Consider the following 12,851-nt stretch of genomic DNA (forward strand, 5'->3'; position numbering starts at 1 on the left):
TTATTAGTTTTGACCACCGGCTATCATCCATTGTCGTGATGTGTCCTGCCCATGATATCTCAATAAATAAGGAGACCATGCTCCTGCCTCTTTCGCATATCTGTCCCTCCATGTAAACAAAATCGAAGTCTTTTTTTTTATTCCACATCCCATCAGCTACAGTCTTCTGGGAGAGCACAATTTCAGCAGCTTTGGTTTAACACACTCATTTGTCTCAATGGCAGAGTTATATGTCTTTAAATTATTTAAATTCGTCCTCTGATCCACATGTTCCTCTTGCCGTATCTTAAGTGTGATTCATCAGCTTTTGTTCCATGTCTATGGACAATATCCTTGTTATACAGCCGTTAATATACGCTGATTAAAAAAAACTGGTCAGTGTTTTTTCCCCTGATTATATGACATTATTATTATTATCAATCTACACAAACTCATTAATGTGAAGAATTGTGGGTAACAACAGATAAAAATATACGGTCGGTCTGCATCTGAAGATCCAAATACCTAATCTGTTGTCATTGTCCTACTCGCATTTGTTGAAGCAAGAAAATCCTGGACAAAAACCGGTCCAGAGTTCGTTTGCTTCAACAAATGCTTTTGGGCAATATGGTCTAGGAAGCCAATAGACCGATGACTAAAACACATTCTACGACTAAAACACATTGCATTCGTATACGTGGAGACGCAGAAGGAAGGTGCGTTATCCATTATTGTTTTCATTATAGCCCCACACACACACACTGACTCACCCTGACCCAAAGCGGCACAGAGAGCCGCGCTCAATCACAGAGCACGGCGAGCACGTGACCTCTCACCGAACAGCGCCGGATCTCGCTGCCGTCTGCTCAAAGTGCGTCGCGGCACGCAAGGATGTCACACAGAGTACCCCCCCCCCGTCCCCGCGCCCCCCCCCGGGAACGTACACGGAGTGTCGCTTTTCACGGAATAAAAAAAAGTAAAAATGTCCTGGCGACACGCCGGAGGAGGAGGGGCTTACGGTTAAAGGGTCAAGGTCAGAGTTTGTGCGAGGAGATGGTTGGCTCGCTTGTTAGGGCGAGGGCACGTGGTCAGTCGGCTATTGTGCTGAGTCCCCTGGCAAGTTGCCACCGCCGCCCATTGCGAAATGTGGTCCCATTTTGATTTATGTCGCCTCCATCCACACTTACGTCGGTGACAGCATCGTGGCGTCCTTTCTCGTATCTGTGGCCTCTCAGCCTTCACCACCACCACGACACGACCACCACCACCACCACCGCCACCACCACCGCCACCACCACGACCACCACCACCACAACCACCACCGCCACCACCACAACCACCACCACGACCACCACCACCACCACCACCACCGCCACCACCACGACCACCACCACCACGACCACCACCGCCACCACCACGACCACCACCACGACCACCACCACCACCACCGCCACCACCACGACCACCACCACCACGACCACCACCACCACCTACCCTGTAAATCGCTGCGATTCACGTCGTTTCAATCTTCGTCGTCGCACATTTCAGGAACGCATCCGCGATGTAGCCCGGGCTATTGCTGTACTCACATAATTGGACAGCCCAGCTGTGTTGCACTTACTTCTCCTGTACTGCAATACTGGAGCGGCCGACAAATGTATTATGTTATGTCTAACCCTGCTGCACTGACAAAAACTGCACTGAGACGCATTCCATAGTCACACTGGAATGAACACACGTCACGCCAAATGGTGAAGTATGGTGAAACAACTCGCTTAACCGACATGACATGGAGAGACACACATCCACCAGTTGATTGACAAAGGGCTGTCGATGAATATTATTATTTATTATTTCATTCTAACTAAAATCAGGCCATCCCTCCATGCCGCCATCACCTCCCCTGCAACCAAATAAGAGTTTCTGTCCTAAGCTGTTATTTGCACGAATGTTTTGACTCAATTTCGGCCATTAGTGCTGTGCACATCAGGAGGCTGCTTGACTTGTAGAGTCCAGCAGACTTTGCCCACTCCATTAGGGAACATCGTGTGAGCCTCTATTAAGCTCCCAGCAGGTTGCAGTCTGGTGCGATTGGTGGATTAACAGATGCGAGAGGGCTCACACAAGCCCGTCGCTTAATTCATCGTGGCAGAGAGGTGGCTCGGTGTAGGGGCATTTGTTTCGTGCATGGGAGGGGCCTTTCCGTTAACCGGCGTATTTGTTATCGGTACGTTTAGATATCGCCCGTGGATCGCTGGGCTCCATTGCAAGGGAGCGACACGACACCAAGCTATACATAGACATTAAAAAAAAACATTAAATCAGTTGCGCAATTGATTTTGTTAACAGTTGTTTCCTATCATTAATGAACAAAAATAAATAGGTTAAGAGGTCACTGGATGGCTCAGGGGGGATGAGGCCCATGTCCGGGAAATGAGCCAACAAATCTGGAGATCCTGTACTGAGGCTCGGGAATGGACACACGCGTTAAAACGAAAATGAAACGGCGCAGGCCCCCGGGTCTACTCGACGCAATTCTCACGAGCGGAGATTGCAACGGTCCCGACACCGGCGCGGATTGGCTAGGCGCCAGCACTGACCCGAAACCGATGTCTGCAATCGGTTTATTCGGCATCGGCTTCAGAGAGCAAACGCAACCTCACCGGGATTTTTGTGGATGAGCGACTGTCTTTCTTGGTTCTTTCGGTAAAGTCACGTAGAAGGGAAATGATAAAATAATAAAAATAAAACATACTAAAATAATTCTCACGACGTTTCGGCCACAACGCAAGCAGCCGTCCTCTGTCGGGAAGACAGCTGTCTTCCCGACAGACCTGTTCTGCAATGATTCATACTCTTAGGTTATTTTGGTAAAGTCACGTAGGTAAAATAATAATAAAATAATAATAAATGAAAATAACTCAATTAAATCACGTTTCGGAAGCAACACAAGCCTCCGTCATCAGGTGTAACTGCTCCAGTAAAAATTAGTTACACCTGATGACGGAGGCTTGTGTTGCTTCCGAAACGTCGTGATTTAATTTACTTATTTTCATTTATTACTTTTTTACCTACGTGACTTCCCCGAAAGAACCTAAGAGTGTGAAGGCCATGCGGCAGTTTGGCGCCAGCTATTACAGAGCGCGGTTGTGTCGCTAGTTCTCTGCGTGCGGTGAGTAGAGTTCAATATCTTTAAAAACTAACGGCAATATGCGTCTCTAAATAAAATTAGCGTTGAACCGCTTGCACGTTCCGAGATTGAGCGGTGAACGGGGACACCCCACCCACCCTGCAACTTGCAGACGTCTCGCAACGGGAAAGGGTTCATGTGCACCGTGAAGGCGACGGTGCTGTATTTGTACGGCCCATACAGTCAAAGAGCGTTAACCAGGGCAGCCTGCCGCATTCCAAACTGTGAACCTCTACACTGGTGAACGCGCCACCACTGAGCTGTCGTTTTTGCTAGAGGTTGTGTTTCCAAGTTTTAGGAAACTCTTCCTGCAATTTGGCCAGTTTTCAATGTTCTTAGGTTTTTTCGGTAAAGTCACGTAGGAAAAAATTTTAAATTAATAAAAGTAAAATAAAAATAACGACGTTTCGGAGGCAACACAAGCTTCCGTCTTCAGGTGGAACCGTCACGGTTCCACCGAAACGTCGTGATTTTAATTTAAATTTTTTACCTACGTGACTTTACCGAAAAAACCTAAGCATATGAATCCTTGCAGTCACGAAAGCTTCAAATCGGTTTTCAATGGGCTAATATCCGACTAGGAATACCATGAGTCCACCAGACGAAGGTTGAAACGACACACTCCTCTTTATTTTCCACACGCGCTCACCCTGCGTGCCAACACTTCACTCCAAATCCCGTCAAGAAGCAACCCGATCGCCCCGCCCCATCCGGTGACGTCACCAACCGTCTCCTCCTGGGCGTTCCCTTCTCTCTCGCTCTGTCTCTCAAGCCCCGCCTTCTCTTTCTTATCCTTCGTGACGTCATCGTCAACAGTCTACTGGGATCCCGTGGGTATTTCTAGCCCCAGATCGTGTAAGTATTTGCCCTACAAGAACACGACTTGACAACCAAAGCTCCAACCCAAATTTGGATCATCATCATGAGAGTTACGGTGTTACGGACGGATGCACAGAGCTGATGCTCTCACACTTGCAAGGTCTGAAAGAATTTGGATGTAAAACAAAAACCCGATTATCCAATTTGATGCTACCCTGTAGATATTTTCATGCGGATTACATCAAAAGATGTCTTCCTACAAAAACGCCAGCACTTTAGTTGATTTGTCTACTTTGAGTTAATGCTGACCAACAGGCAAGTTCAGTAACATCACTTCGAGTGTCACTCAAGACCACAGTGGATGTTAATGGTTTGGACAGGATGATCCAAGTCGTCGAGTTATGTTATTTGGGTCTTTCGGTAAATGCAACATGCTTGTGTTGCGATCTTTGAACCTATCTACATGACTTTACCAAAAGACCCAAAGAATATGAATTCCTGCAGTCAAGAAAGCTTTAAGTCAAGACCATCGAGTTATACTTTACATTTTGGATACATAAATGGAACCCATTATGTTTTGGGCCGCATAGGCCTCACGGCATGTCTAGTGTGCTCTGAATCGAAAGGTTGCGAGTTCATATTCTGGTTGGGGTTTGACTAAGCCCATCATCCCTCCACGGTCAATAAAGTGTTAAGCGCTTTGTGGGGAAGTCAACAGTGGTTGTCCTCTGGATAGCCTCACCCCCGCCATAGGGACGTGGAATTTCCACCACTGGCTTTGTGGTGTAAACAGGAGATGAGCACCGTCCCATTGCTCATTTGAGCACCAACGACTTTGACTTCACGTGTTACTTTGTTTGCCTCGAACATCAGGCGACTCAGCAGCATGCGTTTAACTGACAACTCCCCGCTGATGAGACCCCAGACGTCAAAAGCAGTTCTGAGTTGGCCTCCCTAAACAAAAGCTGCTGGGAAACGCCATTTTGGAAGCGTAATAGGGCGATCGATCAACATTTAATTGTATGAAACGTTTTCCATGGACGTATTAAGAGCTGGTCGATCAGCAGGTCATGTGCGGTGGGGTAGAGTATGGTTACTACCACCTCTTCCAAAACATCTGACTAGGATGGAAGAGTAGGCCCAAGACCCTCAGAGGGGGGGGGGGGGGGTGCAGGGGTCTCTCTAGTGGAGACCTTCCAGCAGCAGCTAATTGCAGGGCTGCACCTTTACCCATCGACGCTTGACTTTGCCGCAATGTGAGACTGCACAGAAGCTGACATTTGCGAATCGCTTGAGAACGCCTGAGGAGGAAACAGGGCCGTGGATACGTTGGTGGTTTCGCACCGACCCCTAACGCTGCCCCGGATAATAGGACTCATGGGCAATGGGGCTGTGAATTCGAGAAGTTGTCCCGGATTCATTGCCAGGGTATCTCGGCATCACTGAAGGAGCAAAGCCTACGGAGAGAGGGGCACGGGGCAAGTTCCGTTTGTGGGTCACGCAGGGTCAAGAATCCCAGTCTCGTGTGCAGGTTACGCGTTTGTGCCTGTACGACGTAGAATTTGTAAGACAACTCGTTACTATTATTTAAGAAATTATGACGACATTCATTTACAACCCTTTGTCAGTTCACTGCTGGAGGAAGTCCTATCTACGCCATTTTCGGTCATGTTTGACCATACTTCCCCACGCTGGTCAATGTGGGCTGGTGAAGGAGTGGTTCAGTTATCACTCACCACTGATGTTAGCCATGGCCCTCAATCAAACTCAGAGATCTTTATGTTCAGAGCGCAGCGCGCTAGTCACTGTACCACCGGTCCACCCGGTATATAATAATGTGAAGAATTTTTCACGTGTTAATCCTATTGATAAGTAAAACTGATCTTAATTGAAAATAATGAAGGCTTAAATGCTCCAGTGGCATGATTGACCTCTGACCACATTTTTTTGATTGCATACCAACGTACTTAAAGTGGCGGAGAACCAAAGCAAACTTTCGCGAAAACCTCTTCGGTACGACGTGCATCCAACAACGTCTGCAACCGCCGTCCCTCTCACAAGGTTCCTCGAAGTGGATCGATCGCCTCCCAGAAATCTGCAGCGCAAGAAGAAGCGGTCAGTCATCCGGTCGGTCGGTCAGTCGCTCGGTCGTTGGTCCGGCCCCGAACCTTCCGTTTAGCTTGTCGGGCCGCGCTGTTGGCGGTGAAGTTTGCTCCACTGCCTCAACTCTTAGAGGGATTTGTACGGTCGAGTGCTAATCCACGGGGTGTCAAAGCGGCCCACGCTTACCCCCCCCCCCCCACCGGCAACCACCCCCACACAGCTATTCTCCAAGTCATATGACCATGGCGCCCGTAATAAGCGGGGCGCGTGGGCACCGCTGCTCTCACGCAAAAAAGGGGGCGAACGGAGCCGTGAGCGCGCGGAGGCAAACGCCATGCTCGCCAACTACGCCAGCGCGTTCCTGCAGCACATCCTGTGCAAGACGGTCAGGAACGACCGCGTTGGGGACGACTCACACGGTCGGCGGGAGGAGCCGAGGTTCGTGAAAGAAAAATGACTCGGTTTGCCGCATGCTTTTTTGGCTTTATCTTCTGCTCTTTCTATTTTTAGTGTTGGGTCGATCTCTCCCCGGTGCATTCTTGTCAGCTTAAAGCTAATGTCACAAGTCTCCTGGTTTTTTTTTTCTTTTTGTGAGTGTGAGGTGCGAGGTGTGTGTGTGTGTGGTTGGTGTCGTACACCGGTGTCTGTGAGTTGGCCAAGGCTCGTGTGTAGTTACAGTAATTATCATCTCCGGTGAACTGGTGGCGAGACAGCGATAAAATAAAAAAAAAATATAAAACAGCGAGGGAGGGGAGGTAGGAGAATCAATTTCACAGTTATTACAACGACGGGAACATTTTTCTATTTTTAAACGCTCTGTTTACGGCAGCTGATAATGGTTGTTATACGTCGTGTGTTGGTCTGTGTAACGCTGTAACGATTACCGTTAAACCAATGGCAACGCTGGTCCGAACCACCACGCGTTAACATGCTTAATGACCAGATCCTTCCCTTTTTACACGGTGCGATTTTTTTTCTTAATTACACAATGTAATTATTGATGTGTATCACAATTATTATTATTACGATACACATCGTCGCACATGACAGTGTTATCCGGTTAATACTCGGCGACTCGTTTGGAGATGCTATTACCTGTAAGAGTTAGCCGCGCTTTTAATAAAGCATCAGCGGAGTGGTGGCTCAGTGGTTAGCTCACGATGATGCCAGAGACCTGAGTTACGATTCCGATGTGTCTATCATCAGTGGTGGGTGATATCCGAATGCGTTCCTGGGGCTCCCTCCCTCAGCAAACCCGCACTTGCCAGCGTGGTGAAGTATGGTTAAACCATCCGCGTGACCAAGACGGCGTGCGGAAGCCTTCATCTAGCGGTGGATTGCCTAAAGGGCGTACACGTGGCCAGATAAATAGACGCGTACGTTTCGTTGAACTTCATTCGCACCGTGCTAAGACAACCATGCTCATCGGCGGTGTAGGTGAAGGACAACAAACTCACACACACACACAAAAATCAGTTCTAAAGAAATGGAAAGGTGACCTAACCCTAAATTAAGAAGTTAATAGTAATCAACAATTAATGAAAATAAATTTTTGTGGACGAAACACATACTTTGGATTAAACACATATATTATTTTATTATGTTTTATTGTTATTATTTTATTATTTCCATTCTACGTGACTTTACCGAAAGATCCAAGAAGATGAATCCCTGCAGTCACGAAAGCTTAAAATCACATGCACCTATTTATGGCGCTTGCCATTGTATTCTAACTACGGTAATGACATAACCCGTTTAACATTCTGAACTGCAGAGCTGCGTTTCGAGGTAGACGGGACAAGTGGCATGAATTGTGTCCAGTTAAGCAAAAACTGTTTGAACTGCACCCAATAACCCAAACTACGTTTGCTCACGTCAGTCCTGGAAGCTGTCAACATCTCTCGAGAAACTATTCATTGCATTAATTGCTTCCTTCGAAAACTTTCCGATTGTTGCAAGTTTTAATTGGTGATTAGGCAACTAAACATATAATTAAGCCAAGCAATTACTGCTTACGACATTTAAAATTGAGATTTTTTTTTTTGCAAAGAAAATGTAAAGTTTGATAAAAAGAGAATGGGTTTTCTGCTGCTGAAAATATCACTGATTTCGCCACTCATGTAGAAAACTGTCTACCAGACTGATTGTAGTCTCATCCACACTGTACTCAACCACTCACCCACTGAGTCATCCACTCACCCACTCACCCACCCACTCACCGACTCACTCACCCACTGAGTCACCCACTCAACCACTCACCCACTGAGTCATCCACTCACCCACTCACCCACTCACCCACCCACTCACCCACTGAGTCATCCACTCACCCACTCACCCACTGAGTCATCCACTCACCCACTGAGTCTCCCACTCACCCACTCACCCACCGAGTCACCCACTCACCGACTCACCCACTCATCCACTCACTCACCCACTCACCCACCGAGTCACCCACTCACCGACTCACTCACCCACTGAGTCACTCACTCACCGACTCACTCACTCACCCACTGAGTCACCCACTCACCGACTCACTCACTCACCCACTGAGTCACCCACTCACCGACTCACTCACTCACTCACCCACTGAGTCACCCACTCACCGACTCACTCACTCACCCACTGAGTCACCCACTCACCGACTCACTCACTCACCCACTGAGTCACCCACTCACCGACTCACTCACTCACCCACTCACCCACTGAGTCACCCACTCACCGACTCACTCACCCACTGAGTCACTCACTCACCGACTCACTCACTCACCCACTGAGTCACCCACTCACCGACTCACTCACTCACTCACCCACTGAGTCACCCACTCACCGACTCACTCACTCACCCACTGAGTCACCCACTCACCGACTCACCCACTCACCCACCCACTCATCCATTCACTCGCCACACAGCAGGTCAAAGCACTCTCTGATTCTTCCCTCGCATGGCTCAACCATGAAATCCCTTCCCATCTCCCCCCCCCTCCCCCAAGTTCTTGCATCTTTGCTCAATTCAAGAAACACGTTGACTCTCATCGATTACACCTTCGGCGTTGCTATTTGTTTCTGGCCTTTTGGCGTTATAAGCCTTTGGGCCATGTACTCAACAACCGTGATATGTTACAGGGTTAACACTTATATGGGACTATCGTTTTTAATGGAAAAAGAACGAATAATACTGCACTGTAACATGATAACAAATGTATGTTAATAGCTTCAAAAAGTCAGAGTCTCCACTTATTTCACCATCATTGCCAACATATGCCTGGAATCTTCTCCAGGTGGTCTCCAGAGCCCGGGAGCACATCTCTTGCGGTATTGTTGCAAGTTCTCAGAAGTGTTAAAAAACATTTTTAAAGCGCCCTGTATTTTTGCACACGACGTTGACCAATTTCTCTTGTAGCCCCGCCCACCACCCTCACGTTCCATTCCCTGGTTACCACATTCAGATAAGCCCCTCCCCCCTTAACTTGTATTTAAGGGCTGGTCTTTTGGAATTTTCCTCACTTGATACAGTAAATCTAGCTGTGACGGTCACACCTGATGACGGAGACTTGTATTGCCTCCGAAACGTCGTGATTTATTATTTAATTTATTTCCATTATTACTTTTATTAACTTTTAATTTTATTTTTTACCTACGTGACTTTACCGAAAAAACCTAAGAGTATTTGGGAAGGTGTTGCAAAGCTCTCAAGAAGAAACCTGCCAGATTTATTTGCGCGACGAACGCGGTGGTTTTAGGCAGAGAGTAAATAATGGCTCCTGGAAATCCCGGAAAAGCAGTGAGCTTGAAAATAGACATCGAGGCAATCGACGCTTTTGCCAATAATTCCACCACGATGCCCCCCTCCCATCCCATTCCACGGTGCCTGAACTATTTATTTGCCGGATATTTCGCGCAGACAGTGTGTGTGCCCCCCCCCCCATAAATGAACGCTCAAGACAAGACAATTACCAATCGTGGTGAAGACTCATAAGCCAATAATCTGGCCAATTCCTCCCCCCCCCTTGCCGCGTTATTGGAAGGAAATCAAAACAACCAGGTAATGACAGACACACCCATTGGTCAACACAGTGAGGCAGGGCTGTTTTCGGGTTATTCAGTTGAATTTGTTTAAATTCTACCTAAAATTGTTCGCTTTGATTGCAAATGCAAACGAATTGATTTTATTCGAGTAACGCTCAATCAAACACGCGAATTGCTATATCTAATTATGAGGGATTCCTCACGCGGAGTGCCTCCCGTTTCTTATTCCTAAAAACGTGTTCTTCTTGGTTAAACCGATGCAACATTTGATATATTTGTGGGATTGTCTTGAACGTTTGAATGACGTTCAGCTTAGGCTGCATCATTAATTTAGGATCGTGTAACAGGACATTCGCCATCAGTGGCATCGGCGGACATTTACACGGCTACACCTTTTATCCTTTTACCTATACTCCGCGAGAGAGAGATACAGAGTGGGAGCCTCTGCTGTGATTGATCAGAGAGTATATTTTGCCCCTTCTGAGGCACGGAGAGGCGGTTTCCCGCATTCAAGAGGAAGCCTTATCAGTTGCGATCCAGTGCTGCATTCAATAAAGGACCCTGGAAATGGTGTGATGCTGCACACAGTTTAACCGTTGTTCGCCGGCTAGCAACAGCCTGTGTGTCAAGAGCACAATAGTGCGGTGAACATGAGTAGAATTGAAGTCGACTGCCGTTCCTGTGACCAGCGTTCGCTTAGCAGGGTGGCCAATCCTCGTGTCGATACGTTGAAAGCAAAAGCCATCACATCGCTAGGCATTGGCCCTCCAAGCGCCAATGGGCCTCTCATGAAATGTGAATATGTAACCAGTGAATTACCACCAGCCCACAGGATATTTCAGTGATATGTGGCCTTTCACCACATGCGTGCGTTTGATCACAGTTGGGAAACTATGGGTATGTGTGTCTTCGTTTTTTTTTTCTGGGCGATAATTTCTGGTGTCCCGGTCAAACTCGGTGCTGTGTTATCTGTTCCAACCTGTGCCGGGTGGTTCTCGGTATACACCCCGCCATTCCTAACCCATTGCCCCAATGTGACAAGGCCAATTCAGCTCCCCGCTGCTCATTGGCTCGTAATTCTCGGTGGGTTTTCAGTGGTGTTTTTGTTTTTACCATGGGCAGAGTTTGCGGGAGGGGGGGGGGGCAAAGCCCCACCCAAACTGGACATCTTTATTAATTAATTTTCAGAAGTTTATAATTACGATTACAAATGAATTAATTATATGCACCCGCGATTCCTAATGTTAGGCACAAAGCAAACTCCTGACCCCCACCCCCTCCAAAACACAGGGTGCTTCAAAAAAATGTTAACACTTCTGGGAATTTGCAACAATGCCACGAAAAAATGTGCCGCCTCCTGGCTCAGGAGACCACCTGGAGAAGATTCCCGGCCACGCGTTGACAACGATGGCGAACAAGCGGGAGACACTCTTTGACTTTTTGAAGCTATTAACATCACATTTGTTCTCATGTTACAGTGCATTATCCGTTTATTTTTCCATTAAAAACGATCGTACCATAAAAGTGTTAACATTTTTTAAGCACCCTGTATAGAAGCCAAACTCCGCCTGTGGTTTTTGCCTTCCTCTTTACGAAAGGTAAGGGCACGGCCCCGCAATGTCTTTCTCACGCCACCGGTAGCAGAAGGGCCTCTCCTGGCCAGAGCTGTAGAGAGGAGACGGCACCTTCATGGAGTTTGCGGCACTGCTCTTCCAAAGCTGGCCAGATGTCTTGGAAGAGGCGGAAGTGCCCACACTTTACCCCACCACATGCAAGCGGCCAATCAACTGTTTTGCACACATGTACAGCACTGGGTGGACAGAGGCGGGGCGGGGTGGGGGGGATGTAGAAAAAAAACCCGCCAATTATTTTTAACTGCCATGATGGGAGATTGAATCGGACCGGGCGACCTCTGGATTGCGAACCATTACACACCATCCTAATTGATTGGTTGAATCTTGACTTAAAGCTTTCGTGACTGCAGGAATTCATATTATTTGGGTCTTTTGGTAAAGTCACGTTGATAGGTTCAAATTGATGAAAATAATAAATATAAAATTAGCAAAAAACTACGACGTTTCGATCACAACACAAACGATCGTCATCAGGAGGAAAGAGGGCAAAAGCTGCTGAATGACGACTGTTTCATAGGGTGTCGTCCTAGGGCCATAAATGACGTGGGCGGGGCTAGTGATGTTAATGTGAGAGATTAGCGTGTTAATGTGAGATCGGAGAGCGGCCTCCGCGGAGAGTGCGCGGGTAGCTATGTTCATGTGAGATATTCGCGTGTTAATGTGAGAGATTAGCGTGTTAATGTGAGAGATTAGTGTGTTAATGTGAGAGATTATCGTGTTCATGGGAGAGATTAGCGTGCTAATGTGAGAGATGAGCGTGTTAATGTGAGAGATTATCGTGCTAATGTGAGAGATTAGCGTGTTAATGTGAGAGATTAGCATGTTAATGTGAGAGATTAGCGTGTTAATGTGAGAGATTAGCGTGTTAATGTGAGAGATTAGCGTGTTAATGTGAGAGATTAGCGTGTTAATGTGAGAGATTAGCGTGTTAATGTGAGAGAGTGGCGTGTTAATGTGAGAGATTAGCGTGTTAATGTGAGAGATTAGCATGTTAATGTGAGAGATTAGCGTGTTAATGTGAGAAATTAGCGTGTTAATGTGAGAGACGAGCATGTTAATGTGAGAGATTAGCGTGTTAATGTGAGAGATTAGCGTGTTAA

The 12,851-nt window shown here is 47.2% G+C and overlaps 1 protein-coding gene across 1 annotated transcript in view; it reads left to right on the top strand.

Annotated features, from left to right (window-relative positions):
* Positions 1–6,327: 6,327 nt before the first annotated feature.
* LNX2 (ligand of numb-protein X 2) overlaps positions 6,328–12,851 on the top strand; it is a 47,777-nt gene continuing 41,253 nt past the window's right edge. Inside the window, 2 exon segments of the mRNA XM_078865064.1 lie at positions 6,328–6,400; positions 6,403–6,529. Coding sequence (XP_078721190.1) covers positions 6,328–6,400; positions 6,403–6,529 — 200 coding nt within the window.

The sequence above is a fragment of the Lampetra fluviatilis genome, chromosome 19, assembly GCF_964198595.1.
Source record: "Lampetra fluviatilis chromosome 19, kcLamFluv1.1, whole genome shotgun sequence".
Lineage (NCBI taxonomy): Eukaryota > Metazoa > Chordata > Hyperoartia > Petromyzontiformes > Petromyzontidae > Lampetra > Lampetra fluviatilis.